Raw genomic sequence first — 24,301 nt, 5'->3', positions numbered from 1 at the left:
TGTTTAAGGCTGTATTAAATAAATCATGCAATTCCAACTATAAGCAGGATTGGGTAAAGTCTAATAGCATATACAAAAGACTACAAAACATGACCCCTTCTGAGTATCGAAACACAATGAAAATCAGTTGTCTTCAGGAGGTTACTGCATGAACAGAATTACTGGAAATATAAATGGATGACTAATAAATTAAACTGAAGAACACTCATTCCCTGACACTCCCCTTTCTGTCATAAAATGTTCATGGAATCAAAAAGGCCAAGCAAGATCAAGTATATTGTCATGTGTATATAGTATAATGAAATTGTTACTTGCTGGTCCCCACAGGACAGTGAAAATAATACCAACAAAAAGACACACGCAGTAAAAGGAATACTGTACATAGAATCCAAGATAGAAAGATATAACAATAGTGCTTTGTATCTATGTCACAATATTCGCTATTATGATCTGTGGGGAGAAACTTGCCCTAAACATATTGCGATCTTTTATAATACTATTTACTATTGACTGTTGTATATGCCCCAACCAGAAGACAGCTGGGTTCCACTAATATTCTGTACTGTGCAGACTTTATAATCTTTAGCCAAGCAGGTGCCGTAGAAAGATAATATGCAGCCAATGACGTTGAAATGCACTGTGCAACTGTACATTTTAGTGAGTATGGATGGAGATGTCTGAGTAACTTGAGGCACTGGTGAGCATCCTTAACAATATCCCAAATGTGCTGTGCCCACATGATGATCACTCCCAAAAAATGTAAAACTACCCAGCCTCTCAACAGCATCACCTCGAATTCAAATAGCAGTGTGATGTGCATTCTGCTTGCAGAAGTCAATGATCAGTTCATTGATTCTGTTGACATTAAGGTTGAGATTGTTGTCCTGGCATTGATCCACCATTCCCGATCAATGCTCACAGCATAACTGAATGTTTTTGTTTTCATCAGTTTCAAAGATGAGTATTGAGGACAGCTTACTTATCAAAATATTTTGAAAACTACTGTAATCAAATTAAATGCAGCACACATTTCAGGAAGTTAGCACAAACATAATATAAAGGATGAATAAATTGATCGATCGATAGATAGATACTTTATTAATCCCCAAGGGGAAATTCACATACTTCAGCAGCAGCATACTGATAAAAAAAAAACAATATTAATTAAAGAGTGATAAAAACACAGTGCAAGTTAAAAAGTGCAAGGTGGAGATTGCGAGGCAGGTATAGTATAACAGTCAATAACATGACTGTTAACATAACATAACAATGCTAAGTGTTAAAAAAATGAAATATATCCTTTGTGATAACACTCTGAATAACCATTTTTATTGATGTGTTCAATTACAAGAAATGAATCAATATCAATATTCCATGCTTCAAAGCAGACATATTAAACAAATGTAATGGTTTTTGTTTCATTTGTGGTCCGCTGCTCGTTAAACATCCTTTACAAGCTCCACTGGGAGATATCGAGTTATATAAAAATTAAATACAAAATATTGTCTTGGACAAATACCAGCATGGCATCAATGTGAAAAAAACCCAGTAACTTAAAAAATCCACATCAGTTCTTTATATCAGAGATTCTGAAGGTCAGTCCTGTAGACTACTAGTGGCTATAGGTTTTTGTTCCAACTAGTTTCAAAATAAGTGAGTCATTTTTAACTTTAGTTTATTCCTTAATTAGTTTTCAATTTTTTTTTCCGGTTATTTTACATTGAGATAAGTGCATTAGTGTTAGATTTAAATTGCCAAAAAAATATATTTTTATATTATAACAATTTATTATATCTCTCTTCAAATCTATCAAAGGCTTTTCCTGCAGCCAAAGAGCGTAAGACCTCTGGTGTTTTAGATTCTGTAGGAGAATATATTACACAAGCACCAAGTACTGGATACTAAATATCTACATTTTTAATTACTGCCCATAATTCTCTATATTTCTCTCTTATTTGCTCCAGTTGATAAATTTAATACAGGATTTGGCACTGACTCATTTAACAGTTTTAACCACACTTATTTGGTGGCTGTATTAGGATATGCCCAAATTTATATTGCAAATACAAAATGAGACTTAGTCCCAAGAAGATTTTAATTTGTGTAAAGTTATTGAATTAAATATTTTGGAGTAATCAAATCTTCTAACCATAATATGCAAACAATCATATATTAGAGCGACCAAACATTTGCCAAAAATAAAATATCAAATCAAAACCCAGTGTTGGTTGTAAGTGTACACTACAGCAGAGTACCTTGGACTAATAGAATGATAAATCATCTGATCTGAGAGAGTACTGTATATTCTGGGCTCGCTGGTAAAGAGAGGTTCTGCACTATCAGCTGATTAGCATTAGTGTATTGCTTGCTTATATTACTGGAAAGATATGGAAAACAAATTGGTTAGTGAAGGTGTGCCGAGAATAACTAGTAAGTACCTCTGTTCAGAATGATTGAAACTTCCACTTTTGGAATGTTGTTGATACTTGTTACGGAACCAATCCTATTTGATGTATATTAGTAGTAAGAGAAGTTGTTAGGCTGGGACATTCTATGCTGTGATAACCTGAATGTACTCAGATTTTAATTTTTTTATTTCATTTTTATCATTATGCCAAAAGGTTCACTGACTTTAACCTGGAGATATATTTGAGTGGTGGCACAAGCACTTTATGGAAGTCCTAAATAAAATATGCTCTAGGGGCAGAAGTATGCCTGAAGCAAATGTTGGGTATGGGTTCCCTTTGATAGGTGAGGCTTCTAACTGAAATGCTCTGAATAGGCAAAGCCACAGGAGTGGAGGTTCATTCAACCAGAAATAATCCGAGCACTTGATATTGTGGGGTATCTCAGTTAGTATGCCCATTCAAAGATACTGTATGAGGATGGCAGGGCTAGTATCTCAAGATGGACAGATTGGAATGATGGTCCCCATTTTAAAAATGAAAAAAATTAGATACAATTGTAACTATGTTTTCTTGGAATACAGACTGGAATAAGAAAACATTAATACTACACCAGTCCAATCAGAAGATGAAGTGGAACCATGTAACTTTCCAGAAGGAGCTGGAAAAGTCAGATGCGTTGCCCTAGCCCGTGCAGCTAAGCATTATACAACTGCAATCCTTTCGAGGAAAAATGGATAGAAAGGACAATGAAGTAAATAATTATAACCAAAGTGATAAGTTCTAAAAAGGAGGAAAGTCTAAAATGGTACCTACTGCATGCTCTCACTTTTGTTTCAAGCAAATATTGAGGGAACCTGTAAATGCCACAAGGAGGCACACTAGGCTAGAATTAAACTTGAAGCCCACAAAGAAAAGAGAAATGGTGTTAGTAGGACTGCAATGTATCATAGCATATCTTGGTCTCAGGTCAGTAGTATTATTAGTTTTGCATGTTAAGCTTAATGCCCCGGTGTCAATAAATAATTTTCTATGTTTAGTGTAATTGGTTATTTTTCAGAAAAAAAACACAAATGTTTACTTTAGTACATTTCACATCATACAGCGTATAAAATTTGAATCTAAAAAAATACTAGAACAGCATATTTAAGAAAGAGATTCCTCAAAACAAGTGTTAAGTTGAAACTAGCTATATTGGTAACAAGTAAACACGACAGCCCTTCAAGACTAGGGTGTGACATCTGTAATCCAGAAAATGTCATGCCCTCAGTAGCAGAGGGAAAACTGCTGCTTTTTACTTACCAATTTTTATGCGGGTGCTGACTACCACAAGATTGCTATGCATAGAAATACTGTGTTCAATATCCACTGCATCAGGCTTCATTTGCTGTTTTTTTGTGCAGTTTATGATTTTTTTTTGTCATAACACTGTTTTGTTTCTAAAAATAACTGTTACCAAAAAACTTAATATTTCAAATAAAAAAATGAGAAATTAACAAAATTAGGAAGGTTATGTGCAAATAACACTAAGGGATTAATCATGTTCTTACTCTGCAGTGAATCACAACCACGTGCTGGGGATCGTTGTTAAGCCAATTTTCCATGGCTTTGCAAATAGTGCACATTTTATCAAGTGGTGGGGCATGAAGGTCAGGCCAGCCAACATCCATAATCTGAAACAAGAACATGAAAATCAAAGTGTTTTTGACTACAAAAGCAGTTAGGAAAATGCACGGCTACACATTACATCTTTTAACAAAAAAATGCACAATGCTTCAAAGTAATATTATTTAATATCATATAGAGAAGATCTAGGGAAAATGGTTCCTTAGGACACATGTTTTTCTACTAACTTATTACACAGAAAGGAGAATTAATCATCACTACTCTGGAATTTGTAATTGCTAATGGCCACTTAATCATACATTTCAATCGCTTCTGCAAAAATAACACCCAATGTGTGCCTGAACAGAAACATGTTTCTGGACCCAATTAAATAGGTCACAAAATAAAATGTATCAAAACAACGCACTAAAAAAAGGGGCATGGCCTGTGGCAAAAGCAGCAATAACCACTGAAATTTGCTTTTGGCAATGTCAGAAAGTACTGTACATGTCAGAAACTTAGATAGATAGATAGATAGATAGATAGATAGATAGATAGATAGATAGATAGATAGATAGATAGATAGATAGATAGATAGATAGATAGATAGATAGATAGATAGATAGATAGATAGATAGATAGATAGATAGATAAAACCATATGCATTTGGAGAAGTTCATCAAGCTAATATCCTATTTGATCCACTATAGTAAAACTGACATGAAAATTAAGCTAACTACACTTTAGATCAAACTTTTATAGATACTTTTTTCAAATGACCACTGTTGACACCAACTTAAATGCTAATATTGAAGAATATACAGGTATAGGAGTGAAAAAGTGTTTTTTTCTGAGGAATGCTAATTTTCAAAGAAAATTACCTTGGGGTTAAGTTTGGAAAGATCATATCTTTTTTCTGAAAGGTTAAATACCTGTGAAAAAGCCAACATACAAATATTTTGATTAGCAGAGCATTTGGCCATCCATTCACTTTGTTAAACTGCTTTGTCAATTTAATGGACACACATGCCTGTTCCAGCAGGATTTGGCCCCAGGCAGGATAAAACTCTGGACAAGGTGTCAGTCTACCTTAGGTCACTCTTACTCATCCTTCTCTATGTTAGAGTCAATAAAAACTTAACATTCTCTTCTCTTCTTCGATGTAGGAGAAAACCCAGGTGGACTCAGGAGAACAGCAAAACTTATCAAAAACCAGGCTGAGAATTGGAACTTGCTTTAAGGCAGAAGCACTAAGAAATACATCATTGTGCCACCCATTGACAGCACATTTTTGTGTAAAAAATGTTATCCCATTGATGGACATGTAACATGGTAAAAGTAGTAATATGTGAGATACAGAAAATAAATTAGAAAATAAAGCTAAACAATACCATGAACAAATTAAAAGATAGGCCAAGCAGCTAACCTTTTATTGTATAGGAATCAGAATGACCATAAAATAACCAAATAAAATGAAAAGGGATGTTTTTGAAACAGAAAATAAACATGATATGTATTTTAGCTGCAAAGCAACATAAAATAATTGAAACCTCTTAATACAATTCAAGCTTGTGGGAAGCAGGAACCTATTCTGCCAGTATTGGGCACAACACTAGAAAAAGCCACGCTCACTTCATACAAACATATCCATAGTAATCCTTAATTAGGGTCAATTTAAAATTGCAAGTTAACCGAATCTGCACATCTTTGGGAATTGTGAAAGTAGGAGGAGGTGGAGGTTGGGAGCATATGTTGATAGCGAATTGCCGCACCCACCACACGACAATCCACCTGGATTGGGAACTATACCTATAGTACCTATAGTAAATGCCTTACAGATACTTAAAGAACATGTAAACACCACAGGCAATGACTGGGCATAGGCAATAACTTTTCAAACCCACGGCATTGGATCTGTAAAGTGGTAGCGCTAACTACTGCATCACCATGTTGCAATGCATAATAAAACAGAGATAAAATTCAAACACAGTGGTGCAGTGGTAGCACTGCTGCCTTGCATTACAGTAATCCCTCACTTATCGCGGGAGATAGGTTCGATAGAGATAGGTAAGGCCGACCGCGATAACTGAATTTCCGCGAAGTAGGGACACCATATTTATTTACTTGTTTAACGTGTATTTGGACGTTTTTAAACCCTCCCTGTATTGTTTACAACCCACCCTTTACTCTGTTAATAACAGGGACAACTGCTAAGCAATATGAAATCGGTAGATAAGTTTACACTTACTGTATAGTGAAGTACACGTATCTATATATGACGCGATGATGGTGATGAATATGCTGCACAGTAAAAATGATGACGATGAAGGGGATGATGACTTTTACTGCGCAGCTGATGACTGTATTTTACGTCTCTTCAGACGGAAAAGCCATTTCCTGGGGCACCTCCTCCTCGGTTTCCGAAGGTGTATCCGTAGTAGTAGTAGGAACTGGCTCTTTATTGCGAGGCTGCAAAAACATTGTGATTGGCAGTTGCTGCTGCTGCTTCTTTTTCAGGTCGAAGAGCAGTTTGTAGGCGGTCATGACGTCGTCGACCTTGTTGCAAAATTGGGCCGATTGAACCATAACGTCGTCCCATTCCTGTGACCGCTCTTGCAGATCCTTAGCCAGTCTGCAGATCTCAGCGAGCCGTTCCAAAGTCAAGCCAGTTGGGGAGACAACTTCTTCTGTTTCTTGCTGCTCTTCTTCTTCTTCACTCGCCGACTTCGTCAACTCTTCGAGGTCTTCGTCGGTTAGCGGCTGGGAATGGCAGTCTAGTAGCTCATTGACGTCATCCGTAGTCATGTCTGCAAAGCCCTCACCTCCAAGGATCGCAGCCAACTGCGCAGCTTTCTGTACTGCTGAGTGTTGGATTTCGTCAAGTGTAAATCCTTTGTCATCGTAAACAACCTCGGGCCACAACTTCTTCCAGCTGGCGTTAATGGTGGCAGGCTTCACCTCTTGTAATGCCTTCTGGATATTTTGGAGGCACGTAGCAATTGTGTACTGCCGCCAGTATGCCTTCAAGTTGAAATTGTCGTCTTCTTGGGCGGCATTCATGGAAGAAACCAGGTTTGCTAAGGCATTCCTTATGTATAGGGTCTTGAATGCCCTGATAACCCCCTGATCCATTGGCTGAATTAGTGACGTCGTATTGGGCGGCAGGAACTCCATCTGTACCCCCGAATACGACAGATCAGCAGTGTGACCACCAGCATTATCCATAATGAGAAGGACTTTGAATGGCATGCCCTTCTCTGCTAGATACACCTTCACTTGCGGGATAAAACACTGGTGGAACCAGTCGGAGGTCAGCATCTTCGTTATCCAGGCTTTTGGATTGTACATCCAATGTACGGGAAGCAGATTCTTGTTTTTGTTTTTTGAAGCCCTTGGGTTTTTAGACTTGTAAATAAACCCTGGCTTTAACAAAAATCCCGCAGCATTGCCACATATCACGAGGGTCACACGATCCTTGTATGCTTTAAAGCCAGAGGCTTTTGCTTCCTCTTTGAACAGGAAAGTTCGCGACGGCATTCTTTTCCAAAACAAGCCCGTCTCGTCCATATTAAAAACTTGTTCAGGCCGATATCCACCTTCGGAGATAATCTTCTTGAAAGTTTCATTCACGTAAGTTTCAGCAGTGATCGTGTCAGCCGAAGCAGCCTCGCCTTGCAGGGACACACTTTTTAGGCTGTAGCGTTTCTGAAACTTTGCAAACCACCCTTTGCTAGCAGAAAATTGCTGTTTCTTACGTGGTGAATCACTGGACGTCCCTGGTTGCGGATCTTCTACATCTTCTTCGCGGTCGCCACTGTTGTCCTCTGGTTCCTTAGCGGCAAAGATCTCGTACAGGCTCTTAGCCTTTGTTTGGATAATGTTCGAATCCAAGGTTATGTTCTTCTTTCGGCAGTCGGCTATCCATACGGCCAAAGCAGATTCCATACGGACGATCGTTTTATTACGAGCCGTAACCACTCTCTTCGCCGACTTGCGAAAGGTGATGGTAGCTGTCTTCCTAATGTTCACCTCTTCCTTCTTGATGTAGCGAACGGTGGATTCGTTCACGCCATATTGGCGGGCCACAGCCGCAAACGTTCTCCCTTCCTTCAACATATCCAGAAGTTTCACCTTCTCAGCGATCGTCATCATTCTTCGTTGTCATTTAGGCTTAGCACCAGCCTTGGAAGAAGGAGCACGTTTGGGAGCCATTGCAGGGGGTGAAAATTGAAGCGAAGTTCAACACAAAGAATCCACAAAAAAAATCACACACAGCACAGTGTAAAGTAAACCGCTCTGCGAGAAAGCTTGAAGCGAAATGACAAGGGGAGATACTGTGGGATCTAGGCATCAGTCAAAGCACCGATCACAGGCCCGATTACAAAGCGGGAAGCTGTAATTTGTCGTCTCCCTCCCATGTAACAAATCACAGCCCGTGTTACAACGCACTTAGTCACCAAACTTGTTTTGTTGTCCTTAGACTAGGAAATACTACTACTGTATTTAAAAACCCGCGAAGTCGTGAATCCGCGAAAAGTGAACCGCGAAGTAGCGAGGGATTACTGTATTACCAAACTGGGGTCCTCCATGTGTGCTGTTTGAATATTTTATCCCCATGTCTGCGTGGGTTTCCTCCAGGTTCTCCGGTTCCCTTCCACAGTCCAAAGAATTACAGGTTAAGTGGATTGGTGATGCTATACTGGTCTTAGTGTGTGTGTGTCTTGTGTGCAATAGTCTGAGTGTGTTCTCCTGCAATAAACTAGAATCCTGTCCAGGGGATTGCTCCTGCTTTGTGCCCTATGCCTTCTCGGGTAGGCTCTAGCCTGTTGCGAGCCTGTTCATTCTTAAGCGGACTTTGAAAATGGTATAGTATGGTACAAACAGCTGAAGCAGGAGTGCCCCCAGGCTAAACACATAATGACAGCTAACATATTAATGAAGATAAATACAATGCTGGAAAATGAACCAAAAAAAAAAAAAATTAGAAACAGCACAAACTATAAAGGTCATCAGTGATAATGGTAAATTGTCTTACCAAATAGTTGTCTGCATGTTTTGACTTAAGCATCCGTGTAACATCCTGCAAGTTGTGAAGGTATGTCTCTTCAGTACAGGCAGAAGGGAATGAAACTGCAATAATGCGTTCTGTGATATATGTGAGGTCCAATTCATATCCTTCTTCCATAATGTGATCCAAGTCCACACTTCTGTATTCAGAATGATATGAAATAAAATTAAGTCAGATAAAGCAAAACCAGGGGAAAATGAAAGTTTAGCAAGTCAATATCAGATAACCATTAACTGCTTTAAATTTGAACATAAGAAAGTAAAGTCATCACTGTTTAACTGAACAACAAAGACATCTGAATACATGCAAACTGGTTATCATCTAACAGTTTTACTTATTGCAACACATACTGTTATATATCCACGTACACACACACACACACACACACACACACACACACACACACACACACACATTATATACAGATGGGAGAGGAAGCTTATCCCAGTAACATATGGGGATAGGCAGAAAGCAGCCCTGGGAATGGAGCCCAGTTCATTTCAGGTCAAATATAAACTCCAAAGAAACCCCCTAATGATACTGCATATAGGCAATTGCTTCTTAATATGAATGGACTATTCAAGTAAGTAAACATCTGGAAATAATCGTTTTCTCTGCTAGCCAAGAGAAAGACATTTGACATTACTTTTCCTATAGTTCATTTCAAAATGAGGATTATGATAACTTGTGACAGAACACAATCAAGAACAATCTTACACAGACATTACATATCAGACATAAGAAGATATCAAGTGAACAGTTTACCAGCAAAAGTCAAAAAGGAGATGTTTTAATTCTGAATGGTAATAAAATCCTTTATAAAAATAAGTGCTCTAGCAAACAATGTACTTACTGAGACAATTTATCGTAACTGAAAGATGAAGTCTTTGAAAAGGTGCCAGGAGCCTAAAGAACAAAAGGAGGAGGAAAAAAAAAAGACATTAAAAAATGTAAAATATTTGAAAACAGCTTCATATAAATCAACAGTCAGCTGCTAGCAGTTTGTAGATGACAAGACAGTAGTTATTAAAACATGGGGATTAGTGGACACTGAAAGAGCACTTTGGAACTAGTTTAGTGCCAGCGTCAGTTTCTGTTTTTGGTGATTTTTTAAAGAAGTGGTTCTGGATATACAGTATTACTTTTTCCCCCCTGAGGTGAGATACAGTGCTCTTAGGAAAGAAGAACTCCCTTGTTCCACTTACCACCACCCACCCTACATAAGAATGATTTACAAACCCTATGAAGGAATCTGGCAGTCACCTGCTGCCTCTAATAGTAAACACAGATCATTGACACAATGCCAGAACACAGCACCATTTCATACAAAGCTCAGGGCTTGCCCAGAAATGAGGCTCAAAGTACATCAGCGTAAAAGCAGTGTGTCTGGGAGGTGGTTGTTTGTTATATTATATATATATTATGAAAATATTATAACAAACAACCACCTCCCAAACATACTGCTTTTAGGCTAATGTACTTTGAGCTTCATTTCTTGGCATTGTGTCTATATATATATATATATATATATATATATATATATATATATATACACACACATACATATACACAGTACTGTGCAAAAGTTTTAGGCAGATCTTCTGTGGATGTAGGCTTCCTCACATCCTTCCGTCTCGTCATGTAATCTCAGACACACTCGATGATGTTGAGATCAGGGCTCTGTGGGGGCCATACCATCACTTCCAGGACTTCTTGTTCCTTCATTACGCTTAAGATAGTTCCTAAGGACTTTGGCTGTATGTTTGGGGTCATTGTCCTGTTGCAGAATAAATTTGGGGCCAATCATACGCCTCCCTGATGGTATTGCATGATGGATAAGTATCTGCCTATATTTCTCAGCATTGAGAACACCGTTAATCCTGACCAAATCTCCAACTCCATTTGCAGAAATGCAGCCCCAAACGTTCAAGAAACCTCCACCATGCTTCACTGTTGCCTGCAGACACTCATTATTGTACCACTCACCAGCCCTTCGATGAACAAACTGCCTTCTGCTACAACCAAATATTTCAAATTTTGACTCATCAGTCCAGAGCACCTGCTGCCATTTTTCTGCACCCCAGTTCCTATGTTTTCGTGCAAACTTGAGTGGCTTGGCCTTGTTTCCATGTCGGAGGTATGGCTTTTGGCTGCAACTCTTCCATGAAGACCACTTCTGGCCAGACTTCTCCGGACAGTAGATGGGTGTACCTGGGTCCCACTGGTTTCTGCCAGTTCTGAGCTGATGGCACTGCTGGACATCTTCCGATTTCGAAGGGTAATAAGCTTGATGTGTCTTTCATCTGCTGCACTAAGTTTCCTTGGCCGACCACTGCATCTACGATCCTCAACGTTGCCCGTTTCTTTGTGCTTCTTCAAAAGACCTTGAACAGCACATCTTGAAACCCCAGTCTGCTTTGAAATCTTTGTCTGGGAGAGACCTTGCTGATGCAGTATAACTACCTTGTGTCTTGTTGTTGTGTTCAATCTTGCCATGACATGAAACTGTCTTCCACAACCTCACCTTGGTAGCAGAGTTTGGCTGTTCCTCACCCAGTTTTAAGCCTCCTACACACCTGTTTCTGTTTCAGTTAATGACTGTGTTTCAACCTACGTGTGACATTGATGATCATTAGCACCTGTTTGGTATAATTGGTTGATCATACACCTGACTATAATTCTACAAAATCCATGACTTTGTGCAAGTGTACCTATAAGAAGTAATGCTGGTTTGAAGGCAAAAGGTAGTAACTCCAAATATTGATTTGATTTAGATTTTTCTTTTGTTCGCTCACTTTGCATTTTGTAAATTGATAACAATAAACAATCATTATTTATATTTCTGAAAGCATTCTTTGTTTACAGCATTTTTTCACACCTGCCTAAAACTTTTGCACAGTACTATATATGTATATTATTTTTCCCCTCTAAAGGTCCTATAAAGTTTTAACTTCTGCCTGGGGACAAATAAAGTCCATATATCTATCTATCTAAAACTTCATGGACTTTCCAACAATGAAGATATAGTGCTTGATTAAGTGAATATTACATTAATTACAAATACAGAACTCCTGTTTGCAGCTTTTGCCCTGAACTTCCACATCAGAAACAGCTTTGAAAACTGACTTTGTTTTAAAATAAGTGCAGCTGTAAAGACTTTCCAGTTTTAAAATAGGAATAATACAGCAAAACACCATTTTCCCCAAACACATTCATTTTATGATGTCTTAAAAAGCTTATTTCATTAAGTTTCATATGTTGACATACTTGCACAGTACATAATGTAATCTGCTTTTCTCTATATATATTCTTAAAAGAAAAATGGAATTTTTCTATTAACAAAATTAAACTGAATTTACTAAATTGAATTATATTTTCACAAAAAGCAAACAGTTTCACTGTACAATAAAGACAACATAAATGAAAATGGTCTCGTTTTTATTTGCTTAATAATGCAGAGGTCAAAGCAAGTACAGAATGCAAACCCTTTACTAACATTTCATTTTGCATTGGCTTTGAAAGATTCATAGGCAAATGTAATTTTAAAACTATGATAATACTTTACCATTAAAGATTTGCCAGGCAAGTACAGTTAAAAACTTCACAGATATGACAGAGGGATGCCACAGAACGATGCTACTCGTGACTGCTAGTCATTGCAGCTTTTGTCAATTGCTGTGCCTACAACTCCTTCAGGAAACTTAACTTCCAAAGCTTCATCAATATACATTTGACTTGAAAAACAAATTTGTCTAACACACCTTTATTAAATATATTTACTTAATCAAATACTATACACATACTGTTATATATGCACGTACACACACATTATATATAGGATATGAAGCTTATCCCAGTGACACTGGGGGCTAGGCAGAAAGCAGCCCTGGGAATGGAGCCCAGTCCATTTCAGGTCACATATAAACTCATATGTATTCATGCAATATAAGTTTATAGCTAACAGTTAATCTTAAATATTTTCAGAACTTGGAAGGAGGAAACTGGACTACCTAGAGAAATTATACCAATATGATGTCCAAATATGCAAACTTCACTCAGACAGCAATCAGTCCCAAATTCAAACCCAGCCTACTACAGCTGAGAGGCAGCAGAGACCCTCTTTCACTAATAAAACTAATATATGTTGCACTAAAATAAATAACTTGCAGATAAAAACAAATGCATCTGTGTCTTGACTGCATGTAAAAATTTCAAAAAGACTGCTGTGCCTACAAGTTAAAACAAATAAACTGAATTTAAAAAGAGTGTGTGCATGATGTGTAAGGGAGGGGGCAGCACACCACCTGGCACTTAAATGTGGTGATGACAATCTGAAATTGTCATTAATCAGTTCTTTTCAAAGGAGCTTTTTTAGAAATTCTAAGTGAATTAATGTCAACATGAAAAAGCTATTCCAGATTTTGCAATCAAAAGGCCAGGATTTCCCCAAAGTTTTTCTTTTATTCCTTCCGTGCATTTCCTGAGAAAGGTGAGTTGTCATGTCTGGAACATTAAGTAAGATGATACCTGCAGGGAGTTGTGTGGGAGTGAATGCCAAAAGATACCTAAAATAAAGCGTGCATGGCCACCAGAGATCTACTTTGAGATTCTAGCATTGACTTGAACAAGAAGAATTACAGCCTCAGAAATAAACACATCAAATGTGGTTTTTGCATTGTTTAAAACTACTGTATATAAAAAGCACATAGGAATGTATGGCTTCTCTGTTTTCTTACCCAATACCATTGCAAAATAAAACTAATTCAGTACTTTATCCTTATAAGAGTGTATTCCACTGTATAATCCAGTTATTTATAATCTAGCTATGTGTCCTTCAGCAACGTTCTTGGAATGCTGACCGCAGGCAAAAGATGTAAGCAAAGTAATTTAGCCTTGGATCTTATGACTTAATGATAATTTTCTTCTGGTATTTATCATCTTGCAATTTACTGCCTCTGCAGCAGTCTTCCTCTTCATTTATTGTTAAATAAAGATACTTTATTTCTTTAATTTCAATTATTCAGGAATAAAAAAAACTACAGTTATGTGGACAGAAAAGTTGCTCATAATGTGAAATAAATGGCACTTACAATGCAAGGGGAACAGAAATTCAGACAATGGAGAGTCAACCTCAAAATATTGTTTATGCAATGCACCATTTTGCAAAACATAAGTTGATAATTCTTTTAGGTAAAATGGGCAGCTATAACAGCTCTTACTGAATAAACCAAGATTAATGGATTTTATTTTTCAGCTTTTAACGTATAAAGTGGCTCCATTTATCAAATCCCTTTTTAAACATGTTAATCCTATCCAGTGTTATAGAAGGCTAGATGGCTTTGCATGCAGACAGTTAATTAAGAAGCTGAATCAAAGACTTATACCTGACTCGGAAAGGAAAGTCAGTTAGGATGTGACCAAATTTATCCCAGAACCAATATGAATCTCTAATTGTGGTAGACCAATTTGACAAGAAATTTACAACTTAAAAATTTGCATATTAAACAAGAACATTTGCTTCCAAGTAGAATGTGTTCATGTGCATATCTTTCATGGTGCATTTTCCGTACAGTTGGTGCTCTGACATTAAGTAGCATCTTTTCCTTTTTCAGTATAAGAAAACAAATCTTCCCTTCCTTACTGTATAATGCATAAAGCAACACTCACACACTATATACAGTATATATATATATATATATATATATATATATATATATATCACCTGGAGGAGATTACTTTTAAAGCAACATCATACTGTAATAATTAAGAATTTACATTATTCTTTAGGAAATTATATACAGTATATATATATATATATATATCACCTGGAGGAGATTACTTTTAAAGCAACATCATACTGTAATAATTAAGAATTTACATTATTCTTTAGGAAATAATGCCACGTCTTACAGCTTTCATTTACATTGTCATTTAAAGCACATACTGTAAAATGCCACTGTATGAGACTTATCCAAATCAGTTCAAATTTAAGTTTACCACCGTGTGTACTTTGTACATACTGTACGTTATAATGAAATTCTTACTTGCAAGTGCCCTTTGAACAGTAACAATATAATAAAAAAGGCACGCACAAAAATAAATATACGTATAATGCAACAAATAAACAGTTATGTACAATATACACGATACATGTTTACACTTATTTGTTTATCAACGCAGAGATGGGACATAATGTTTTAGATCACAGCATAAACATATCCAGTTTAAATCTGATGGGAAGCACTTGACCATATGCAGTTTTTTAGTGTAATAATGATAGACAGAGTATATTTAAAGCTTATAGTTATTGTGGTAGCAGACTTCAAATCATCTTGACCGCCAGAACACTCTTTAAGCATGTCCTTCAAAACATAGTATGCACATCATAAAAATCACAGTCACATCCGTTTAAGAGAAATGGCAAAAATTTGTATTTTGCTATTTAACTGACGAAAATGAAAATGCATGAAAATAAAGAATGTTCAGTGACTGAAACCTAAAAACAACAACTGTTTTTATTTAACTATAGTTAAATCCAGGTGCAGAACAACTTGATACTGCATTTTACTATATATTGTACTGCTGGGTGACTCAAAATTAAAACCAACAAAAGGAACAAAGCACGGATCAGATGCCTTAATATACAGCCTGCAGGTGCACCGGAAAGTAATCAAAAAGAGTGGGTGGAACTTGCTTTGATCAGAATATTTTTCAAAGCAGTTGATAACAAGTGGCTCATAAAAATATAGACGACTTTCCATTAAAGTCATAGTAAAATAAATTTGATTCCAAACAAGTTTCAACTCCACCACATTCCTCATTAGTGATTTGATTAGCCCAGTGGTATTGCAGGTAACAGTGTTTCATACTTGACCATATGATTTCTGTCTTTGGCTCTGTCTATTGTCAAGTTGCAAAGGAATACTGAAAATATGGCTAACTCCATAATTGTCAATAGTAATCTTGTCACAGCAGATTTTCACTTCAACCCATTCCTACCTTTAACTAGAGAGTCTAATCCTAAGCAAAAATGCAGCTGATTTGCATCTTTTACAATTATTTAGTGTGTTAAAGCAGAAATGCCCAAAAGAGCTTTTTTCTCTTTTTAAAGGAGTTTAACTGTAGTACTAGGGTGTTGTACCGTGTTAGCCATTATGAATGTAGAGAAAAGCCAAGCAAAATGACACCTTTTATTGGCTAACTAAAAAGATTACAATATGCAAGCTTTCAAGGCAACTCAGGCCCCTTCTTCTGTGCCTGAAGAAGGGGCCTGAGTTGCCTTGAAAGCTTGCATATTGTAATCTTTTTAGTTAGCCAATAAAAGGTGTCATTTTGCTTGGCTTTTCTCTAAAGGAGTTTAACAGACTAATGTGTCTTGCGTGTTTAATTAACAAAGATTAAAAGCTCACCCTAACAACACTTGTAGAATTTTGCCTTCTTATTTATTTTGAAATGTTTTTGTTACTAAAACCATTACTGTACTTGTTAATCTAAACACTAAATATTAACTAAAGGTAAGAGACTAAGAAGTTACCTGTAACAAAAACGAATAACTAAACAAATAAATGAAGCAATGCTCCCTACATGGTCAAACAGGACAGATTTTGTTAATTGTCCTAAGTTTGAAACATACATGTGTACTCGGTTTTCATCCCATTCATTCCTATCCTTTCCACCACTCAGGTCTATCACCCACCCAAACAGATAACCTAATAGTTTCAACAAAGTTAGACTGTCTATAGCTCAAAGGGATGACGTTTACAGAGAACAGTGTGTGTGCCGACCAAAAACTTTTTGGTCTTTTACAACTGAAACGATTTTATACTGGTTCATAAGAGAAGCAATATTGATACAGTATGTCCTGAACCCAAGAAGGACTTTACACTACAGGGGAGGCAAACGTAAACTGCCACCACCTCTGTGTTTGAACCTGACCAATTCCCTTAATTTACCAAACTCTAATTGTAAACAGACAATTGTGCTATGACCCTGAAGTGCCTTGAAATTCTGTTCATTGTTGAAAAGTGCTATAAAAGGACAAAGGACGTTTGCTTCTTAGACTATTAAATTTGTCTCTCGAAACAAGCAAGTACAATTTGTTTCTTCTGACTGGAATTACAAATTTCCAAAGTATATTGATTTGAAATGGGTATTATGGTTATAAACATTTTGTAATTAGGAAGCAGCTAGTATAAAAAAAACACAAGAGAAGTGTTTTTGCACTTTTCTCTTAATTTTATTTCATTAAAATACCTTACATCTACTTTGTTTAAATAAACAGACTCAAATTCAACAATAGAAGAGTATTTTAATTCATTTTGTTACTCTAAATTATGTTTCACTTTACTTATTTGTTTAGCTTTTTCCCCGCAAGGTAACTTGCAACATTTGAGAAATATAACGTGTTACATTTGTATTGTTTTTACATTTGGAGTACATGCAGGTGAAATGACTTGCTCACCTTGGTCACACAGAATCAGAGCTGGATTTAAACCTATAGCGTTAATCACCAATGCCACACTAAAAGTGTTTATGCAAACATTAGAAATAAACACTAAAATTCATGAGTTATTTAAAGCAACAGTAAGTCTTCAAATTATGATGAATACAGTAAGTCTAAACAGTATGACCTTCAAATAATACAGTACCAATTACTTACTGTAAATTAACCTTCATCTCCTAGGAAGGTACACATTATTACCTTTAGTTTGTGCAGTCTTAACCAATAACATCTGCATAGTTTTTTTCTTAATTAATCAAGGTTACCAACTATTTACTGGTTTGTGATCAGAATTATAATCTGTCTTTATTATACTTTTAGTCTACTTCTTAAAATAATAAATATAGTAAAATCATGTGTGCATAAATCTGAAAAGGGCCTTGTAAATGAAAAGTAACTTGTAAATGGACTATAATAAATTACAATAGGATTAATATTTTTGGGGGTTCTGCATTTATTATGTTTTTCATTTAATTTTAATCCTGCTTTCTTATGTAAATTCCATTACAAAAAATTTATAACAATTTAATATGACTGTGCAAAGTTAAAAAAATACCCACTGTTCTCCTTTAAATCTGCTCACTGAGTAGGTTTAAAAAGTAAAAATAAATAAGTGAATAAATAAAACTAGTGTCTCTAAACTACCCAATTCCCCAACCCACACCATGTTAAAAATCTTTCTGGAGGATGGTCTCTTTAAATTTTTACAATTAGAAACTTACTTTCCTAATGCTATATACCATAGTTAATTAATTACATTTGAATCAATAACAAAATTAAAAAGGTTGTAATAAAGTTATTTTTAAAATGAACATTAAAAGTGAATGTCTTCTTTTTTTTTTTATTTGTCCTGCTTTAGATGGTGCACACAATGCAAAACAAACAGTCACCATAGCAACTGTGAGATATCTACAGGCAAGATGTTTTAATTACTCATTTTAAAGGTTAGCTTAGTAAACCTGGCCACAGCTGGTTCTCCAATTCCAAATGCCCTTTAAGCATTCGTCAATTAATGATCACAAAGACCCTTTAACAGAAAACACACACTAGCACCTTAGTAACAACTTCAGATTTTACATTTAAAAAAAAAAAAAAAAATGATAACAGCATTCCAGTATCATGTGATGTTTTCTGTTATGAGAACGTTCTCAGAAACTGGATTTGTTTTGTCTAACTTGGTGGTATAGACTAATGTTTTACTGCAAACAGAACTTACTCATAAGCTATACTATAAAGCATTTAGCTTTAAGATTATCAAACTTCCCTTATTTTCACTGCAATAAAATGCTAACATTTGAACATAATATATATATTTTATATATAGGTTATGCAGAAGCTAGAACCTATCCTGGAAGCAAAGTAGGAATAAACCTTTGAATATACTGTAACTTCATGGCAGGGTACATGGAAGTTATAAACGAAAACACAATCAAATAAATCCAGTTCAGAGCAAACAGTTAATATAATGTGAATGTGTTTGGGGTGGGAAGAAAAAACAGATTACTCGGCAAAATGCCACATCTGTACGGAGGGAAGAAAAAAAAATTCCACACATGCAGTAACTAGATTGGCAATCAAACCTAGGTCTTTGGAGCTGTGACAGAGCAGTGTTAATCACTACACTACCACTTAACTAATGACAATTACAACACAATTAGTATACTAGGGAAAAAGAACTTACTCCTGGGAGCTGTTAGACATTGTAGTTTGGTTTATCAAGTTCCAAACAACAGTCACACAATATGCATGGCACCAATACTGTATATTTAGCATATCTGTGCCTGAATGTGCCAAAAGCATTGCACAATATCATAAATATAAACTGAGCTTTATAAATATTACTCACTTTGTAGTGAATAATATAGTAATCATTAATGTCTGATATTAGCTATTAATTAATTATTATTAGCAAAAATCAATTTTAAATGGAAACTGAAGACTTGTATACATTTATTTTTTTAACAGTAGGCAGCGTGTTGCTCATTTGATTACAACTGTTTCATTTCAGTAAATCCAAAACTAGAGTTGCTAATCAACCATTTATTAAATGGATTCTTTGAGCAACTGTGTGCATCTCACACAGATAAGAACCAACTTTGCTAAGATAGGCACTGGCTCACTGACACCATTTATTGTAAAATAAAAGTGTTCAAAAATAGAACAGATTTATCTGCACTTTACAATGGTCTTTACTGAGGAAAGGCAATTCTGTACATGTGTTATTTTTGTGTACTTATTGGTTTATATAAAACACCACTTGATGGCTAACTAACGATACACATTATAACCTCATAGGGAAATCCAGCAGCTGCAACTCTCAGTTTAACATAATGGTATGCTCTTTAAATTTACTTATAATGCACCTCTCTCAGTAAACTGGTCAAAGGAGCTGTGGATTGTCAATTTCTGATTGACTAAAATATTTGCATACATGACATTCAACAACAAACATTACAGTGACATCATTTACTTTCTTAACATATGGCTTGTAATAAAAAAATAACCTGATCAGAGATACAGAGTAAACAAAAAAACATAGTGTTTGTTTTGCAGTACTTTACCTACTAGGTTACACTGCCAACACATATAAGAAAACAATAAAAGAAAAAGAACACTATGATAACAGAAAGTACAAAAAAGAAAGAGAAGAAAAACAAAGCAACAAACATCTGTGGTCCCGCTTATAACATACGTAAATGTTGTCTGCCTGGGAGTATGGCTCATCTACTTAATCACTACAGTACTGGACAAAAGTAATCCTTTTACCATCTCGTATGGATGGATGGATGGATAGATGGATGGATGGATGTCTGGATGTATGTCTGTCTGTCTGTCTGTCTGTCTCTGTTTAAACCCCAGTCTTTCTTCTTCCTACCAACTCAGCCTTTGCAAACAGCTTGCCATGTGAGTGTCATTCCAACCCAAGAAATTCATCCACTTAAAGCATAAAACAGGCAAATCCTGCTAAATGTTCTATGAGGGTGTCTTGTGGTGAAGTGAGTAAAGGTCTGTTGTAGTGTGCGCGTTTTGAAATAAAAGCGGTTCAGATCAGGATTTGATGGTGTGTGTGGTCATATGGCCTCAGGATCTTTAATGAGGAGATTTAGCTAATCTTGTTTTCATGTGAATGTGAGATTGGTTCCAGTTTCCAGTTTGACTCTCAGCAGGTTGTAATGAGTATGCCACACCTATAGAAATATAAAAGAGCCTGGGGAGGTTAGAAAACAAAAAGATTGAGGAAGTAAGAGGGAGAAAAGACCAGAGCAAGCAATATAGGTTACGGAGCCAGAACTGACAGAACACAGTGAAGCAGTCAGGGGAAACACTACGGTGGAGCCACGCGAGAGCTGGTCCAAGGGTGGATTGGGTCACTTCTGCTACATTGTGGAAAGCAGGAGCGATCGTGGGGTTACAATGGATGCTGAGATGAGCATAAAGAAGACTGACAAGGGCTCAGTGCATCCCAGCAGATACCAAGGGATGGTGACCTGGACGAGTCAAGGTGGGGCAACTATTGATCCAGTGGGCACCAACATGAAGTTATGATAGATTTCGGCTCAATGCACCCTGGTAGATGCCAAGGGATGATGGCTACAACAGGAGTCAGAGAACCACTTTTGCCAGGGTCTCAACCCTGCTTAGGATGAGTGAAAATTTAATGAATGGGGTGAGACAAGAGAGAGCAAACAATGGCCAAAGAATTTTAAAATGATGTTTTAACTAAAAATCTGCATGGGGCCACAGACCTTTAACTCACTTCACCACATTACTTTCCCCCACAAGCCACCAGCTACATGGAAGGGATGTACAGCCAGATAAATCTGTGCAACTGGTGGCCAGGGTCCATTGCATGGCCCTGCACTTAAAAGCACTATTAAAACTCCCAGAGTAAAAGCAGACCCATGCCTTGTTCTAAAAAGAAAATTAAAACAATAAGCAAAGCATTCTTGCACCCAAGCCATTTCTATCCTTTTCTCATGCTGGTACTCCTACTTAATGTTCATCTAGGACATGTAGTACACAAATTCAGAGAATACCGCCCTATAGTAGGTCATTTAATCCCACACTGCAATATGCAAAACCACTCCAACTTTCTCTGTGTGCTGGAGTCCACTGCAAGACTTATTTCTTCATGAGGTGCTCTTGGAAGCCTCTTACCAGCAGGGCATACACAAAGAATGGGTTAAAAATGGAATCTAGTATTTGGGAGGTGTGAGACACGAGTTCCACCACGTAAATAAAAATTAATAATGTCTGTTGGACACGGAAAGAGACAGTGTTTCAAAGCCATAAGTTTGTCTACCCCTCAACTCTGAATACATCCTCAAATTCAAGTGGCTACTGTGCCCTCATCCTGGAGGGACAGCAAGCCTGATATACGATGGAGGTGACAGAAATACACATACATTTGTCACATATTTTGTAAAAGGCCAATTCACGTGATACTGATTATAAATGAAATCTTGAAAAAACATTAATATATCCGTTTAAAATTGAAACATACAAAATAATTAAGTGTGTAGGGTTTGAATACTTTATGAATCCACTGTAAATGTTACCAAAATACAAAATTATCAAAATGTCTAAATTTAAATGAAAGCTGAGAGCTTCATTTAAAAATATAACTAATAAAAACCACATATATAAATAAACCAGGGAAAACATTCAAAATACATTAGATAATTCAATTATTCATTAGTTATATAATGCATCTACTGAAAATTTCTATAAAGTACCAAATTATTACAAACAATGCTGGTGAATATATCGTATTCAGAGATGAAACCTCAATGGACGAACACAAAGAAATAATCAGTAATGACTAAATAGGTATGGAAAAGTTAATTTGTAAATCACTGTTTAAAAGGATAAGCAATTAATGTACATCTTTAAATTTAAGAAAAAATTGACTGGATGAGGCAAAAGAGAAGAACCATTCACTGACAACAGTTTATCAGAAAACTAGATGGTAGAATGCAAAACATCTTTATAGCCATGTAGGTATTAGAAGAGCAACAATTTCTTCAACTATTTAACTCAGTGGAACTGGTTTGAAGAAGGTGAAATAATTCTAAACCTAAGATTTTTTTTATCCAATTGAACTCCCCTCATGTTTTCAGTCCGGGAGAAACATTTCATGTCACAGGTTGTGCCTTTGTAATGCTGCTATTCTTGTTAAAAGTGTTCATCCCTAGTATGGAGTGGGGGGTATGGAGGGCTTGCTGGGACATTATTTCTTATATATATTATATCTTATAACTAGAAATAATGAAAAACAGCTAAATGTTCTGTATTTTGTTCTGTATCTATTTGGGTCAGATAATGGTAGTGTTTAGCTTTTGCTTAAGTAAAGGCTATGCATTTCCTGCTTTAAACTACAATGGTATGCAAAGACTCAGCAAACATCTAAAGTTCTACTTGAATTTTGTGTTAAATCATTCAAAGTATGTCCTCTTCAATTGAAGATCCATCAAGAAACAAAAGCATGTTTAAAATAATGTAGCATAGTTGATGTATACACACTAATCTTGTTAGCAACTAGACTATTAAACACCAAATCAGCTGTTAAGGTTGCTCCAATTTTTCTCCAACATATGGGGATAAATTAAACTAGAAGCTGTAATTGCTCCAGGGGCACTGTACAATGGCTGACCCTGCACTCTGACCCCAAAGGGCATGTGAAAACTAACAAATTCCTAATTCAAGAAATCGTATAAGGCGAAATAAAGAACAAAAAAAAAAAAAATATCAAGATTTTTGCCTGCATTTTCAATTTATTCTCAGTTGTTAGGTTTAAATGTCAAATTAAATTGATAAAAATAATAACTCACAAATTTCTAGTGAAACCGAGCAGCATAAATTGGCCTGATAATAAAATGCCATTTTAATCAGCACAAATTAAAAGGTAATTTTTTGCTTTGCTTGCACCCCAACCCTGTCAACTCCAACTAAAAATCATTTTAACATATAACAATGCACTACATACAAACATGCATCTCTCACTCTCTCCTTGAGGCCATCTAATAAAGAAAAATTGCAAATAAATGTGTTAAACTTACTATATATTTGAAACATGGCATCTTCAGGAGTTTGTAAAAATTCTGCATTAACACCATCAGCTTTTGTTACTGGCGAGACCCTTGTTGAATGTAAATGATCACTGAAAAGCCGAGCTCTTGGATGCTAACCTATCTAGTGCATTTACACTGTGTCAGTTGTTCTCCCATCAAACACTGCCAATCCCTCCACCTTCTTCCTAGTTTCCAGGGTTGTGAGTAAACACTTAATAGTTAACCTATGAAATCATGGAAGAGGGCAGACTGAAGGTATTCTCTGGCTGTGAGACAGAGAGAGAAACAGAAAAAAGGAAGAAATCAAGCTTTTTGGATTAGTCATCTCAGTGTGTGATCCATTAAAAACAGAAAATTTAATAATGAGAAAACTAAAGAAAAGGGTCAAAAAGATGAGAATTTAAGTGAATAAAAATGAGGAGCTGAGATAAATTCTAACATTGAGAACTGCGTGCAACACAGCTGAATTGGAAAGGCAAAACAAATATCTTTCTGGAAGGACCAACTTACTACGTAGGATGAAAAAAAGGCAGAACAATAAAAAAAAGTGATCAGATGACCTATAAGATGGGATACAGAAAGAATGCTAAGAGATTACAATACAAGGGAGACAGTAGGAAGTATTTCTCCCTTAACATCACATAAAAAAACA

At 36.2% G+C, this 24,301-nt stretch overlaps 1 protein-coding gene across 4 annotated transcripts in view; it reads right to left on the bottom strand.

Annotated features, from left to right (window-relative positions):
- The window catches only part of LOC114653573 (tensin-3-like), a 358,125-nt gene that overhangs the window by 130,720 nt on the left and 203,104 nt on the right, over positions 1-24,301 (bottom strand). For 3 of the 4 annotated variants that reach the window (XM_051929076.1, XM_028803964.2, XM_028803966.2), the window contains exons 5-8: positions 9,932-9,984; positions 9,046-9,217; positions 4,892-4,942; positions 3,956-4,078 (exon numbers count right to left, since the gene is read on the bottom strand). In XM_051929076.1, the coding sequence (XP_051785036.1) occupies positions 3,956-4,078; positions 4,892-4,942; positions 9,046-9,217; positions 9,932-9,984 (399 nt within the window). The remainder of the gene's footprint in view (positions 1-3,955; positions 4,079-4,891; positions 4,943-9,045; positions 9,218-9,931; positions 9,985-24,301) is intronic. The other variant, XM_028803965.2, reaches the window with a different exon arrangement.

The sequence above is a fragment of the Erpetoichthys calabaricus genome, chromosome 6 (assembly GCF_900747795.2).
Source record: "Erpetoichthys calabaricus chromosome 6, fErpCal1.3, whole genome shotgun sequence".
Classification (NCBI taxonomy): domain Eukaryota; kingdom Metazoa; phylum Chordata; class Cladistia; order Polypteriformes; family Polypteridae; genus Erpetoichthys; species Erpetoichthys calabaricus.
The sequence above is the reverse complement of the archived record's forward strand: the minus strand, read 5'-3'. Positions and strand labels throughout refer to the sequence as shown.